Genomic DNA, 16,026 nt, shown 5'->3' on the forward strand with positions numbered 1-16,026 from the left:
GGGCACAGGGGACAGGGGACACAGGAGACAGGGGACAAAGGGGACACGGGGCACAGGGGGCATAGGGGACACGGGGCACAGGGGACAGGGGACAGGGGACAAAGGGGACACGGGGCACAGGGGGCACAGGGGGCACGGGGCACAGGGGACAGGGGACACAGGACAGGGGACACGGGGCACAGGGGACACAGGGGACACGGGGCACAGGGGACACGGGGCACAGGGGACACAGGGGACAGAGGACACGGGGGACACAGAAGACATGGGGGACGCCTCACAGGGACTTCCACTTCCAGTCCAGACAGAGCAAGGGGCCCAGGCTCACCTTCCCTCTGAAACAATCAAGCACCCAACCAAATATGTAGAACAACAGTGCTCAAAACATTGGATATCAGGCAGCAAAGGACAGTGACCCGTGAGAGAGGGTAACCAGGCGAGGCGGACCCCCTGGAGGGCACCCCCAAGCTGCCACTCAGGGGATGGCCAGCTGAGCCAGCTGAGTGAAGGGTGTGCCCCTGGGAGCCCAGGACAGAGAACCGGGGCAGGAGGTGCACACGGGGGACCCTGGAGCTCTGGGGGGGCCCTGGAGCTCTGCAGGGGGCCCCGGAGCTCTGCAGGGACCCCGGAGCTCTGCAGGGACCCCCAGAGCCAGCACCAGGCTACCGACGGGTTTGGGCATGTGAGGAACCACCTGAGGTCAAGGGAAGCGGCCACGGGAAGGTTAGGAGGAAGAGCCAAAACTGAAATTCTGGACATGAAAACTGCACTGTCTCCGATGGAAAATACACAAGGTGGGATTAAAGGCAGAGGAGATGTTCCAGAAAGAGAGATTAGTGAACTTGAACACAGAGAAAAAAGAAGTCTGTAAAATGAAATACGCAGAGATCAAAAGGACTTAAGGAAATGAAAAGAGCGTCCGTGAGCCGCGGGAGGACTCTCTCCATCTAATACTGTGTAACTGGTGCTGCGGGAACAGGAAAAACAACATGCACAGAATGAGAAGCTGAGACTGCTTACAAACATGATGAAAACCGTAAGCCCAAAGATGAAAGTAGCTCAACGAGCCCCAAGTACAATAAACACGAGCAAGCCGTGCGAGGCCGGCCGTGACCCCGCGTTCAGCGCCAGTTACGGAGAGAAGCCCCTGAAAGCCAGCCGGATAAAGAGAGCTGTCCTGCACTTAGGGCAGAGACGGGAACAGCACGGAGTCTCTGGCAGGAGTCAGCGCCCGGGGAAGGCCGTGGACTCACAACAGCAAAGACAACCACAGACCCACACCCCTCAGGAACACCGCGGCAAGAATCCTCACACCAAACGTTAGCGAGTTGAGTCCAACAACATCCTTATCCGAGTTCGGTTTATCTCAGGAATGGAAGATGGGCTTCACTTTAAAAAACTCAAACAACGTAGGTCACTGTAAACGGGAATGCCACACTGTCCTCACGGTCGATGCCACCACGGTATCCGACAAAACCCGACATCCATTCCTAATAAAACACTAAGCAAACTTGGACCAGGAAGGAACTTACTTAAGCTGATAATGTACGACTATGAAAAACATAACTGGCTTAATACTTAAGGATAAAAGACCAGGGGGCGCCTGGGGGGCTCAGTCGGTTAAGTGTCCGACTTCGGCTCAGGTCATGATCTCATGGTTCGTGAGTTCGAGCCCCACGTCGGGCTCTGTGCAGACATCACAGAGCCTGGAGCCTGCTTCGGATTCTGTGTCTCCCTCTCTCTCTCTCTCTGTCCCTCCCCTGCTTGCACTGTCTCTCTCTCTCTAAAAAATAAATAAGTAATAAAAAAAAACCTTAGAAAAATACCATCTGCATCAGCATAAAAAGTAGAGCATGCTTTGAGATCAACGTGACAGACGTAGGAGCCGTACACGGACCACAAAATCACGCACAGGGGACCTGGAGGATCAGCAAGGGACAGCGTCCGTGGGTCAGGAGACTCACTGCCACGTCAGGTCTCGCCACACCGATCTGTCCAGGGGATGTCGCCCCAGTCCGACCCCCACCGGCTCAGGCGAGTGGACTCTGTCATCCGTGCACAGGACCGGGGAGCTCTGGGAAGAGAGAACAGAGCAGAGACGAACAGGGCCCGATCTCACGAGGCAGCCGCACCGTCTGGACGCGGCAGGACTGGCTCCGAACGGCGGGACCAGCAGGCCGGGGCGGAGTCCAGACGCAGACCGGCCACAAGGAGACAAGGACGCCCCGCTGGCGGAAGGACGCTCTTTCCAACAAAGGTGCTGGGATGATCAGACATCCGTGAGCCAGAACCAGACCAAACCAAGCCAAGCCAAAGGCCTGTCTTGAGGGTTAATAAGAAACATTTGGGAAACGACTTCACAAAGCACTTCATGTCACTGCCTCTCCTCTTGGGTTCCGAAAAAAAAACCCCAAAAAACAAAGCCTCCCAACAACACTCTTTCTCCCCGGCACCAGAAAAGTCTTTATGCATAAAGATGCAAATCAGATCCTGTCAGCATCCTTTCAGGGGCCGTAAATTCTGGGTGCTGTGTGGTCCTCCGCGGCTCTCACCAGCCCGGCCGCCCCCTCATCACATGCCGCGGTCTTGGTCACCTCCCCAGCCTTCCCTGCCACAGGGCCTGTGCACGTGTCACACCCGAGGCTGGGAAAGTCCTCGTCGCCCTAGGTGCTACAAATCCCGACTCTGGATCCACATCCTTCTACCCCGTGTGACCATCACCTGCTCAGAGAGCCTCTGCCCGGGTCCCCCACCGCTTCTAACACCGAGTTAGGGTTCCCTGCCTCTGTGCTCACAGCCTCCTGACACCCCACCCTGAGCACGTCACGACTTTCGTCCTGCGTTCGGTGTACGGCCGGCCGTCTGTCTGTCTGCTCTCCCCCAGCCACGCCCCCAGCTCCACCACGGAAGGGGACCGTGTCTGTTTCACCACGGAAGGGGACCGTGTCTGTTTCGCCCACCAACGAGCTTTCAGCATCAGGCACAGTGACATGTGCCAAACGAGCAACGGGGAGATGAAACCAAGACATGCGATCTGCCTCCCACAGGTGCTTGCCCCTGGGTCCCCTGGGTCCACGGAGACCGGCTGGTCAAGTCCTGGGAGCTGGCAGTTCTGGAGAGGGGGGCTAGAGGGGGTCCCGCCCCAGCCCACAGCCTCCGCTGCTCCCGTGGGCAAGCCCAGGGGCCCCACGGACTGGCTTCCATCCTTCCAGGGCTGCCACGGCCACCGCTGACCGCCACCCCAGTCCCAGGCCCTCGTACCCACCTGACCAGCAGGGCCTCGCCCCCGCTGCTGACGGCGGTCAGCTGGCGGCTCACTCGGGCACCCGCTTGAGGACGCCTGGGAGTTCCGCCCACCCCTCCAGGCCTGCGCCCACGCCAGCTCGCTCTCCTGCCCCCAGTGGGGCAGCCTCCAGTCTGTCCTTCCCTCCCAAGCTCCCTGTGGCACCAGGCTGAGGCCAGACCTTCCCGAGCCGCGTCTTGGCCCGGCCCCTCCTCTCACCCGCACCGCTCCTCCTGAACGGCCCCCCAAGGGCTCCCTCCCCTCGAGTGTGCGTCCAGACCCCCATCCGGGCTTGCTGTCTAGGGACTTGACGCGGACGGAGGCCGCCTGCACGAGGAACGCACCGACGGAGCTCACGGCGCACCGTCTCGGGCTCCAGCCTCCACCAGCCTCACGCCAGCCCCGAGGGGCATCGGGGACCTGGGAGAACCCCCACCTTGTTCACGACTCCCTACATGGTCTGGGGTAAAACCAGGACCCAAACCCATGGCCGACGCTGGCTGCCAGGCCCGTGCTCTCAGCTGCGCCGGGGCACAGGTGAGTTTGCGTGCGCGCACGCCGTAGGCTCCTGCAGATTCCCAGTCCCGTCCCTCCGCGTCAGCCGGGCTGTTCCCAGTCCCGTCCCTCCGCGTCAGCCGGGCTGCTGGGCCCAGGAGCAGGGGGACCGAGGGGGGCTTCGAGCTGAGCACGAGCCTGTCATCACTGCACAGCAGCCAGAGCTGCCTCGTGGCACGGCCGGCCAGGCGTGGGCACCGTGCGTTCCGCCAGGAGCCAGGTGGCTGCTCCCAGGTGCGCAGAGCACGGAGCCACGTGGCCCAGAGAGGAGCGGCCCGGGTGAGCTCTGAGGCCCCCTCAGCACAGAGCCCTTCCGATCCAGGCCCTGGAGAGTGAGCACTCCACTCAAGGTTACAGAATGACATTGCCAACAGCTCATTTGAGACTAGTTTATGTCATGGCCAGAAAGCGGGAAACTGAAACCGTCCATCATCGGATCGCTGCCCGAGTCAAGGGCGGGCAGGCGAGGCTCTGCGCTGGTGCATAAGAAAAGAATCCACAAAAATAAAAGGAAAAGTGAATGCAGATGTTTGCCGTAATTAGCTTCTACCGAGAGAGCGACAAACAGGAAAGAGCACTGCTGTGTGTGCATTTTTATGTGACCGTTACATGAGTCATGCCGTCTCCGAGGGAAGCGTGCCTCTTTTTTCGGTGAAGCTAAAGGAAACTATTTTAATTCTCTTGATCCTGCTGGAGTTTGTGCAATCGAGTTATTTTTAAACAAAGCATTACAAAATAAGGCGTCACGTGAGCATATTAGTAAACCTGCCTCCTCCGGGAGCAAGCAAGCCGTTAGTGTCTTCGTTTGCCCTAAAGTAACTGGAAACAGTTCTATCTGCCTGAAAACAATACGACTCATAGGTTATTTTTGTTACAGTTTCTTTTTATAGATGAAGAAAAAAAAGTCTTTGTCTATTTACTTGTTGAGCCTCGGAGCTAGGACAAAAGACACTTCGTGAAGAATTCCAGGCTCCCAAGGAGGGCTTCAGGGCTCCGGCTGATGGTGCCGCCTGACGACATTGTTAACATTTTGTTTCCGTGTTATTTCGCTCTTGCTGAAATGTCCTGCTAAAGAACAGATCGGGCTGCCTTCTGTTCCATTTTATGGGTTCTCCCCCCGGGGGCCACACTGGGGTACAAGAGTTCTGAACTTTACAGATGCCTGGCCTCCACCCCAACAGGGTCGGATGCAGAGAAATGGGCTGGAGGGGCGCCAGCACCAGGAGCTTGGAGAAGCCGGCAGCACTCCGATGTGCACGGGGACTGAGGACCCCCGCTCCAGGGGCTGGGGATTTTAAAAAAGTCACTAACAAAGCTGCTGTGTTGCAAGCACCCCTGGGATGCTCCTCGCTTCTGGAAAAGCCCCGCTACGTAAATGTGGATGCAGAGGAGGTCTGGAGCTGGTCCGCGGCGTCACCAAGGGACGCGGCAACGGTTCACTGAGGCGGTGATGTCTCCAAGTGGACGTAGAGCAAGACGGGGCGGGGAGCCCAAGCCCCTCGCACATGCACTTAGACGGCGGTGGGAATAAGGACGGGCCCGTTCGAGAGAACTTGACCTCATCTCTCCTGTATCAGGACCGACTCCTGGCTCCCGGGACCCGGCAGGTGCTTCTCCACCCGGGAGCCCCAGAGCCCCGAGCCCTTTCTCCAGCGGCTTCCTGACCGAGCACCGCACAGCGCCACTCACCCCCACGTGGGGCGCGGGGAGCATGAACCTTGCAGCTGCGGTGTCTCCCTGGCATCCCCGTCACTTCTCCCGCAGACACGTGCTCTGGGCTGGGAGGGAAAAAGCCCCATAAGGCCCAGCACGTTCAGTTTCAGATCCCTTTCCCAAACGGGCTGTTACTCTGCACCACACAGGGCAGGACCTCAGGTGTGGGAGGCAAGGACTGGAGGAGACGGAGTCTGGGCCTGGGGAGGGGGTCAGGGCGCCACACCCTGGCATCACCGTCCAGCTACAGAGGACGCCTCGGGAAACTAGGCATGGGGCCCGGCACCAGCTGGTCTGGGTCTGCTCTTAAGTCCTACATCCCAAAACGACTCTGTCCCTGAAGACCGGCAGAGCCGGCCTGAGCGGGCCAGGTCCCCGTCACTGCAGAATACGCCCCCAGCTGGAGGCCACCCACCGTCCACCGCTTGCCCCCACCTCCCCGCCTCGGGTGCCCCGCACCCCCTCCCACCCCCTGTGGACACACCTTCAGCTGGCTGCGGCGACCTTCCGCCGGTCTGTGCAGGAAACGACCTTGGCCCTGGGCCCCGCTTCCGTCCACGAAGACAGTGCCAGGTGGCAGGTCCGGCCCGAGGCGGGACCCGGGCATCACACAGTGAGTCGAGTCGGAAGGCAGGCAGGCCAGGGGCTGGAGCGAAGAGGACCCAGGGGGCGAGGACTTCAGAGAGATTCGATGCCACCACCGGGGCTGGGCGGGTGACTGCTCCAGGCCCCGGGAGACCCGGGAAACTCGGAGAGGCAGGGAGCAAGCGTGCTCTCTGTCCCCTCTCGGGGTGCCTGCCCCACCGTCCAGGGAGGAGGACAGGCATCGGCAGGTGCGGCGGGGGGGGATGAGGCAGTGGGCAGGAGCGCCGGGCGGCAGAGCTGACGTGGCGCCCACAGGGGACGAGCAGGTGCAGGGCAGGGAGGGGCCTGGGCAGATGGGCCCACAGGAGCCTGCCCCTGCTGCAGGGCTGGGTGTGGCAGCCCGACTCAACACGCGAGCGGGGCCGCGGAGGCCTCGCCGCAGCTAGATTCCTTTCCAGCAGAAGGGATGGGTCAGTGACGATACGGGACCTCGAGAAAGGTCCCCAGGGGCCTCCGCCGCTCAGCTTTCTTAACGTTCCTGGGGTGGAGAAGGAGCTAGAGCGAGCGGCTGTCTCCCGCAGAGCCCCCCGCCCCCACCGTCGCTGCGCGAATGAAGGACCCGTGGACGCGGCCTCGCGAGGAGCCGGGTGAACGGAGGCCGTCCTGCATCAGGGACGGTGCGCACGAGGAGAGGGAAGTCTGGATGCAGGGACACGGGGAGAACGCAGTGTGACCGCAGCAGACGGGAGGGACGTCCACAGCCGGGGAGGCCTGGGACCGCGGGCCACCAGCAGAGGCCAGGAAGGAGGCCCGGAACGGTCTCTCCGCGGAGCCCACAACAGGACCCGGCGGTGCTGACATCCAGCTTCTGGACCTCCCACCTCCAGACCCGTGAGAGAACGCGTCCCTGAGGTTTCCAGCTCGGTCTGTGCCCACGGCAGACCGACGGTGCCCACCCCGCATGTCGTCAGCCCCTCGCCACCTCGACCCGCAGCTGGTCTGGCCCTGGGGACAGGCATCCACCCCCACCCCCACCCTCTCCTCCCCGGACCCCCCGGGCCTCAGGCGCTCCCGAGAGCCCGCCAGACGAGCCCGGGCCCCTGTGATTTGTTCTCAGTGCTCCAGGAGCTTTCCTTGCTTCACACGCCTCAGGGGGTGCGATGCGCGTTCTATGGGGTCACTTCCCGCGTCTCTCTCCACCCCGAGCCCCCGAGCCCCGCGAGAGCCGGACCGTGTCCGCATCCCGACGCAGCACGCCGTCGCACCGTGTGCCAGGGCTCCAGCCGCCCTGCGGGATGGACGGATGCCCGCGGGCCCGGGAGAATGAACGGACGAACGAATGAATGAATGAACAAAAAGTGAAAGAGCACGTGCACGTGCACCCCCCCTCCTGACTGCGATGCTCCCGGGCACGGGGGGCGGGGGGGGGGGGGGAACGCCGGCCCAGGGTAAGGGCAACGCCAAGAGAGCTCGAGTCTCCCCCCTTCCCTGGGCCAGAGTGCCGCGACCTGGCGCACACTTCAGAAGGGCAGAACGCAAACCCGAGCAAGGCAGACACTCCGGAAGCAAGGCAGAGCTTAAACATAATTTTCAACTCTTAAAAGGGGCCCGGAAGCTCCAGCGTTCCCAATCGCTCGCTCCCATCGGCACCGCTGCGGGTCAGTCACGCTCCCTCGGTGGGTCCTGCAGGGGGTCTACGCTGCAGCGCGCACGGATGAGGAGACAGAGACCCAGGGAGGTGAAGTCCGTCACCCAAAGTCAGGGGCCGCGACCCTTTTTCCACCGCCCCGCAGCTGCCTCCCCTACACCCCGAGCCCGCCCAGCCTCCCCCGGAGCCACCCTGGGGAGCGCGCACATGAGTGGGGACGGGGCCCTGCAGCCGGGGCCAGGTTGGGGGCACAGACCTTGCTGCCCCCACCGCCCCACCTGCTGGGCCGCCGAGCTGGGAATCTGCCCAGATTCACGGCTCATCTTTCAACATAAAGTAGGAGAGGAAACCCGAGCGGCCGGTGGCCCCGGCACGCCAGGCACGGAGCGCAGCAAACGGAGAAGGGTCTCACAATATTTAACCTCCGGCGGGAGCCCTGGGCCGCGCATCTGCGACAACAGACCCGAGGCGGCCGCGGCTTCCAGCGGGGACGTCGCTGAGAAGGGACGGAAAATAAGCAGCCCGAGGTTCTCGGCTCGGATGGCACCCGCCGCAAACGGCTCTTCCGGGGCCGGCGTGGGGCCCCACCGCTGGGGCCTAAGTCAAACAAGCAGGCTCTTCGCAGCGAAAAGGCCCATTTCCCTTCCGCACACAGACACTCAGGAACGCTGCTAACAGCTGACTCGGATAAAATCAGGATTTTTTTTTTTTTTGCCACGTTTATCTGTTACCTGAATAAGGCAAGAAACAGGCCGCTGAGCCGTGGTTTGGGTTCCGGGTCCTGGCGCCGGTCCAAGGACGAGGCTGGCGTGGCAAAGAACACAAGCCACGTGTTTGCACGCGTGGGTTTCATGGAGGTTCCTTCGTGACTGACACGTAGGGAGAGACCATCTCTTCCCAGAAACGGCAGCGGTCAGACCACTATGGGGCCAACGAGCAGAGCTTCCTGCGAGGGAGGGCCACGCCGCAGCCCGAGGGCCACGCGGCCCTGACTCGCCACCTTCTGCAGGGTGCTCCGGAGAAGGCCCGGCCGCCCTGCAGGGCTGAGACCGGATGCGATGGCCTCCGGCCGTGTTCCCTGGCATGACCCGGGACTCGGGCACCGCGCGCGCTGGGATCACGCGGAGGTGGGTTCGTCGCTGCTCTGGCCGGGGGCACCCGTGGTGCCAGCGTGGCCGTGTGCTCAGGTCCCCGCTCTCCCTTGTGGCCGCGGAGGCTGCCCAATAGGGCAAGCCCCCTCCCGACCCTGGAGCCCAGTCTGTGTGGGGGGACTTGCAGAGTCCATCCTGGGGCTGCCGCAGGCTGCTGGCTGGCCACTGCGGCTGCGGGGCGGGGGGGGGGGGCAAACCCCAGAGCCTGGTCCTCCTCCCGGCTCTGCCTGAAGGCCTGGCCCCCCGGCCACACCCACTGACGTCGGGGCTTCTCAAACGTTCCCATGCACATAAATCCCCGCGGGATCTGATTAAAATGCAGGTGCTGAGTCGGCCCCCCCACGGGCTGGTGACCCTGCATCTCTGCGAGGCCCCCAGGCTGTCCAGGCGCCGCGGCCCACAGAGCACAGCTGTGGATCTGACCAGGTTTACCATCCAGACCCATCAACAGGGGCCTGAGGGTCACAGCTAACAGGACAGACCCCGCCTTTCTACGGGAAGGTTGAAGTCAGAGAGGAAGCAACCCGACAAGATCCGACAGAGGTGGACCCAGTCCGGGGGCCGTGGCGTCGCCTCCCAAGTGCGGGGCCAGGCCAGGGACTCTCGACCTGCAAGCGGGCGTCAGCACCACGGGAGAGGGGCGGCAGTGCCCACTCCCGGGCTGGCACGCCTGTCAGGTGTCCCGTGCAGCCCGGCTGAGAGCCACTGCAGAAGGCAGACGAGAAAAGGTGCCACAGAAACGTGAGAGCGCTTAGCACGTCACAGCTCGCGGCCAGAGCGCAGGCGCCGCGCGTCCCAGAGGCCTCCTCCCCGACAGGCTCCCGCCGACGCGGAGAGGGCGATGACCCAGCAGGGGTCCCCGAGGCCTGCTCTCCGAGCCGATCTGGGCCTGGACAGGCGCCGGCCACCCCGGGGAGCAGAGGCCGAAAGTGTCTCTGGACCGCAGCGGAGCCCCGGGGTGACGGGAACGCGCAGTCACAGCTGATGGCGACTCGCGGCCACAGCGCTCGGGGACGGCCCTGGCCCGCGCCCCCCAGGTTCTCCCAACAGCCAGAAAACGGGGTCCATTCATGCAGCGGCAGCTGGGAGCTCCTGTCTGTGACGGGAGAGGGCAGGTGCGGCCCGCAGGCCCCTTCCACACCACGCGCACAGCTATGTGCTGAACGGGTGAGTGTGGGGTGGACTGAAGCAGCAACTGGGTAAAGAAAGGGAAGGGGGAGGCAGAGAGGGGAGAGTGGAGGGGATGCGGGGGAAGAACCCATCCCGCTTCGGCTCGCATCTGTCTCCACCACCGCACGGCGCTAACTACTGCAAAGCTGTCCGCTACCTTGAACCAAAACGCTGACCCAAGTCTCCGGACAAAGGAAGAACGAAGCCGACAGAGGGGATGGGCCACGCCAACCTCGCTGTCAGGGCCACCGGCCACCGCGTCCACCCCCGCGTCCCAGGCGGGGCAGCTGGGCCCTCAGCTCGGTGCCTCAGCTCACTGATGAGATGTCTCCGGCTTCTGGTCCCCGAGATCAAGGCCGCGGCCATGGGTGGGGAGGGGGGGCGGGGTTCTTGGGAAAGGCCACGGACACAGAGAACTCGCTGCGTCTCTGCTCCCTCGGCGGGTTGGCAGCTCCCTGAGGTGCCTGCCCTCTCAGCCCCCACACTTGGGGCAAACTCCGTCTCCCTCCGAGGCTCCGGGATTGCCCGGAGAGCCCTGGGCCTCTCTGCCCCTCCTGCCCCGCGGTGTGCGGGCCACGGCTTGGGTCACTCAGACGCGCACCGTGAGGATCCCGGAAACACGCCCCACGCCTGCGGACTCCTATCTGACCCCTGCCTCGTCCACACCTGCCATGAGCTTCACGTCCGACACCCCTGCAACCCAAACCCCCAGCGCCCCCTCCGACGAGCACGTGCCCACCCCTCCCCGCGGGGGTCGCCTCTACGGCCGCGGAGGCCAGCTCTCCGGGCCAGCCCGTGCAAACCGCCCTCCTGACCGCGCCGGCGCCGATCCCCCAGGGGACCCCTCTCCTGGGCCTTCCGGCTTCAGCCCCGGGGGCAGACTCCCTGGCCTGGGGAGGTGGGCGGGACAGGTCCTGGGCAGCCTGGTGGGGCCCGGAGAAGGCAGCGTCCGCTGGTGCAGCCGAACGTCCACGAAGATCACAGTTTCACACGCATCCGTCACACAGGAGCGGTCCCCTCCCGTCCCGGGTGGGCCCCAAAGAACTGAAAACAGGACCCTGAGGAAGCGGCTGCAGCCTGACCGACAACAGCCAGACTACGGAAGCAGCGCCGAGGCCCGCTGACAGGTAACGGACACGGGAAGGGGGTGTGCACGTCCGCGGGGGTGTCATTCAGCCTGAAAGAGACGGGACCTTCATCTGCAGCACTTGTGACACAGCCCGTCCCAGGGCCGCCGCTGCGTGGCTCCCCTTCCACCTCAGGGGCGAGAGCACAGCGGTGGTTTGAAACGGGAGTCGGGGCTTAATGGGAACAAAGTTTCAATCACGAGGGGTGAGGAAGTCCTAGAGTCAGCTGGCCAAGCCTGCTTCCGTAGTTAATACACACAGAACGTGCTTTACTTTTCTATTTCATTTTTTATTTTACAGGGGGCGGGAGGACCAGAGAGAGAGAGGAAGAGACTCAATCCCAAGCACGTTCCCCGCTGTCAGCACAGAGCCCCACGCGGGGCTCGATCCCACAACTGTGAGATCATGACCTGAGCGGAAATCAAGAGTCAGAGGCTCAACCGACTGAGCCCCCTGGTCGCCCCCAGAGGTGGGTGCTTCAAACTGTCTCAAGCGTGTTCTTACCACAAAAGAAAGAGAAAGAAGAAAAAGAAAAAGCCATAAAGGACCACGGGAAATTTCTGGAAGTGACGGATGCGCTTAGGGCCCCGACAGCGCCACGGCATCACAGGACACATGTGTGCGTCCAGACTCGGCGAAACACGCATGGACGTGCCCACCTGCTTGTGTGGGGGCGTGCCTGCACAAGCAACGGAGGAAAAGGTGCCAGGGCAAGCCGCGTTTTCCTGCGTAGTTACGTTTTATAGTCACTGCAAACGCCACTTAGCGAGTACTGAACCGCTGCTCCCGTGGAAACAGACTCCTGCACACAGCGTCTTGTCATCTGGGGATTCAAAACTGTGTCCCATGTGTGTTTCTGCTCAAAGACACCTCGTTTGGTGCTGTGACTCAGTAACCCTGAACTGCCGGCCCCCCACCCCGGGACTCACGCCCGCGAGAAGCTGATGGAACACACGAGTCTCTCTCTCCCCCATAAGGCACGTGGCAGCCGGCCCTCACGAACGCCGGCACGTCAGCCTGCTCTCCAGGCTCAGCAGCAGCAGCAGCAGCAGGATCCCCAGCAAAAAGCACAAAAATGCAAAACAAAAACCAAACAAGGCACAAAACAGCCTCCAAGGCCTGGAGGAAAGGGCAGCGATCATCTCGCCAACCTGAGACGTGTGGGCACCAGCGACTCGGATGTTCACCCCTCTGGGCAAGTCTGCACCCGCCTGCAAACGCACTTTGGGGCCACAACTAAGTTTTGCCAAGAGGAGAATCTGTAAGCACGCACGCCCGAGGGACGAGGGAGGCGTGTACTTCCATGTGCGGTGTCTGGTCGCTGACCGCGGTCTGCGCCTGAAGCCAGCGCCCCCTCCAGTCCGGGAGTGATTCAGTCCTGCACGGGGACTCTCCCGTAAGCACAGAGGTCTCTGGGAGGCAGGCACCAGCCCCTCCTGGCCAGACCCTAGAACCTTCTAGAATCACGAGTCCTGCACCTTGCAAGCATGTGGTCAAAGGGAGAGTCCAGGCCTCCCAGGCACTGGTTGTGGAGGAAGCTTCCGGGGCTTCAGCTTGACGTGACAGACCCCTTTCACCTTCTTGCCGAGGTAAGTCCTTGGGAAGAGAGGGGCTCTTAGGAGCCACAGCCAGACCAGCTCGGCCGTGCCCGCCTCAGCCCACTGCCCACCCAAGTCCTGGGGAAGGGGCAGGCCTCCCCGAGACTCCTGCGTGTCCAGAGCAGCGCCGGCCCGAGAGCAGCCCATGGGGTGGGGCACCACGGGGCTGTGGCCTTGGCTGGAGCCCTTCGTCCCTGTCCCCGGGTCCCCCCATTTCTTGAGCAAGAGGGCTCTGGCTGCGTTGCCGCCGCAATCACTGAGATTCTGGGATCCCCACCGCCGAGGGGGACTGCAGCCCACAGCCCTGGGGCGACGTGCCCCCCACGCAGCACAGCCCACCCCGCGGGTCCCTCGGCTGAGGCGTGGACGGTCTGCAGGGGAAACACTTGGAGGCCAAGCTGAGCGCCCCCAGTCCAGTCCCAGGGACCTACCTGGCCCCCAACCCCCACCGGGGGGTGGGCACGTCCCTGCTTGCCACGCCTGAAATGAAGGGCCAGGAGGGCTTGAGACCCCAGCCCAGTGACCCAAGCCCAGCCCTGAGTTACGCGTCCACCCCACTCCGCTGAGTCAGCTAGACCCACGGCCAGAGCCGGACCTACGCCTGACCATCACTCCCCCTGCCCCCAGGCGGGGCTCCTGACTGGGCTCCAAAAAGCCACATCCTGTGGTCAAACCCCGAAGTCTAGGGAAAGCAGAGAAAGACAGACGGCTCTTTCCGGAAAAGGTGACTGCAGCTGTCAACAGTTCCTGGTTGATTTACTTTCCTTCCCACGTCCCTCTGGAACGCTGGACTTTAAAGTGTCCTCCTTGGGATTTCTACGTGGAGCCCTCGGATTTGGCTCAAGGCTGGGACAGCGAGCGTGGCTTCCGGACTCGGCTTTAGCGTCATTTCTTGACCTGCGCGTGGAGCTCCGACAGGCCGGCGTCACCGTCACGGGACACGCGGAGGCAAGCACAGCACAGACCCCGGCCCACACATCAATGCCCCTCACGTCAGTGCCAGCGACACCAAGAGCATTAGTATCGCCAGAAACAGCTACGCTTGTGTTACTTCTGACGACATGTGACTCAGTCTGATCGCAGGTGTCCCCCCCAAAATTAGTAAGCTGAAGCCCTAACCCCCAGAACCTCAGGATGGGACTGTATTTGCAGACGGGTCTCTAAGGATACAATGTTAAATCAAGTCACGGTAGTGGGGCCCTCATCTGACTGACGTCCTCACAGGAAGAGAGACACCAAGGGCGCGTGGGCACGGCCGCGTGAGGCCCCAGCAGGCAGGAGCCATAAGCAAGCCAGCGAGGGAGGCTTCGGGGGAAGCACAGTCCACCAATGCCAGGATTCTGAACTTCTGGATTCCGAGACTAAGACAATAAATTTCTGGTGCGGGAGCCGCCAGCCTCTGGTATTTTTTACAGCGGCCCCAGCAAACCAAGCGCGCTCACCGCCCCCCGTCCCCCAGGCTCCTGCCGAGTGCCTACTGAGGACGCACGCTTAGACGGTGACCCAGGGGCCCTCAGTGCAGCAGGGAACGGGCCACACAGCCGTGTCTGCCACCCCCTGCAACGCACATGTCACGGTCCGGGCGCTTGTTCTGGAAATGCAAGTCTGTCCCAACGCGGCTGACCTGCCGGGGACGCAGCTGCGCATGACGTGAATTCTGTGTGTGCTCACGTGGGACTCTGTCCACGCGGAATGCCGCGTGAGCACAGAGACGTGCGCCCAGCTGAGCGGAAGCCCACGGCTCACACACGCACGCACTTCAGACCCCTGCCGGGTCCCCTGGGCTGCCAAGCGTCACAAGCCACCGTATCCGCCGTCACGACTATCTTTTGACTTCTCACGTCACATGACGATCCTTGCACAAAAACACACAAGTGGCAACCCATCCAGGACCCATCTCTTCGAGTAAACTTCACGTCAGTCTCAAGGTCCAGTGCCACGTTTATGTTTACGAGATTCGTAACCGTCCATGTGTGAAGTTAGGTTCTCATTTTCACCAGGTTCCTGTTCCTGTTTTTATCTGTCCGTGATTTATCCTGAAGTGATGTGGTCCTAACTCATCTCTTCCCCATAAGCCCTGCAGCTTTCATCTCCTGAGCTGGTCTACTGTGACGATTTCCAGAAACACGCATGTTGCATTACAGCAGAACTGACCTTATTTAGAAGTTGCAATAAGGAACTTCATTGCAGGGAACTAAGGTCCAAGTAATAGATGCCTATGATCAGGATCACCGTAATCAAGCACTTAGGAGCATAAACCTTGTCACAGTTAATGTGGCAACATCGCCTCCTACTGGCAATATCTCCCAATTGCAGGTAAAATATGAGGAGGGGGCAAAAATCCTTAGGTATTAAAACTGATTTGTTTAAATGTAACAGGGTAAATGAAGTCATTGCGCCAGCCAAGTCAAACAGATGCCGTCACCTTTAGGCAGCGTTTTCTGACCCCGGCTTCCTGATCTGTTTACTGAAAAACACCCCTCCCCAGGCTCAAACAGCCTCCGGGAGGGTCACACTGACCTGTCATGGAGTTTTCTGAGGTGCACAGCTGCTCTCTCAGCTTCTCCACATCGTCGGGGTGCACCTGCTCGTACAGGGTGCTCCCAAACCACTCTGACTGGGGCTGGTTCAGCACAGGGGTGACGGAGTCCGACACGTAGATCACCCGTCCCGTCTCGGCCGCCACGACGAACAGAAAGCCGTCGGCCGCTTCGAGGATGAGGTGCTTCAGCTCCTGGGAAGAGAAGATGGGGGTTACGGCAGCGCTGGCACACCGGCCTTAAGTTTTCCTATCAGCAGCCTCCGACTTTCGTTCACTCAGTGGGATGCACGGGTTTAGAAACTTTGACTGCTTTTTTAAATTGAAAAATAAGCTAAAAAATACACAAAGCTTGTCCTACCTCTGAGATATAGCTAAAGGCTGCTGGCCCTGACTACACCGGCCCCGGCTCAGGGAGGGACGGAAATTCTCGCCCAGGGGGACGCAAAGCAAGAAGCGATCACTAGGATGTGCTGGGCCGCGTCACCTACATGTTCAACCGGCAGTCGTGTCGCTGGGGCACAGGACCTGGTACAAAAGGTGTGGCTGGAGGGAAGGCGGGGGAGAGAAAGTGGGCAGTGAGAAGGTCGGTGTCCCAGCCCCCGCCCCCGCGCTGGGGGTGTGCTTTTCCTCCTCTTCCTGGGCACTGAGCAGAACGCC

At 61.7% G+C, this 16,026-nt stretch overlaps 1 protein-coding gene across 1 annotated transcript in view; it reads right to left on the reverse strand.

Annotated features, from left to right (window-relative positions):
- The window catches only part of ARNT2 (aryl hydrocarbon receptor nuclear translocator 2), an 85,452-nt gene that overhangs the window by 50,170 nt on the left and 19,256 nt on the right, over nt 1-16,026 (reverse strand). Inside the window, exon 8 of the mRNA XM_029952318.1 lies at nt 15,348-15,561. Within this exon, the coding sequence (XP_029808178.1) occupies nt 15,348-15,561 (214 nt within the window). The remainder of the gene's footprint in view (nt 1-15,347; nt 15,562-16,026) is intronic.

The sequence above is a fragment of the Suricata suricatta genome, chromosome 9 (assembly GCF_006229205.1).
Source record: "Suricata suricatta isolate VVHF042 chromosome 9, meerkat_22Aug2017_6uvM2_HiC, whole genome shotgun sequence".
In the NCBI taxonomy this organism is placed as follows: Eukaryota; Metazoa; Chordata; class Mammalia; order Carnivora; family Herpestidae; genus Suricata; species Suricata suricatta.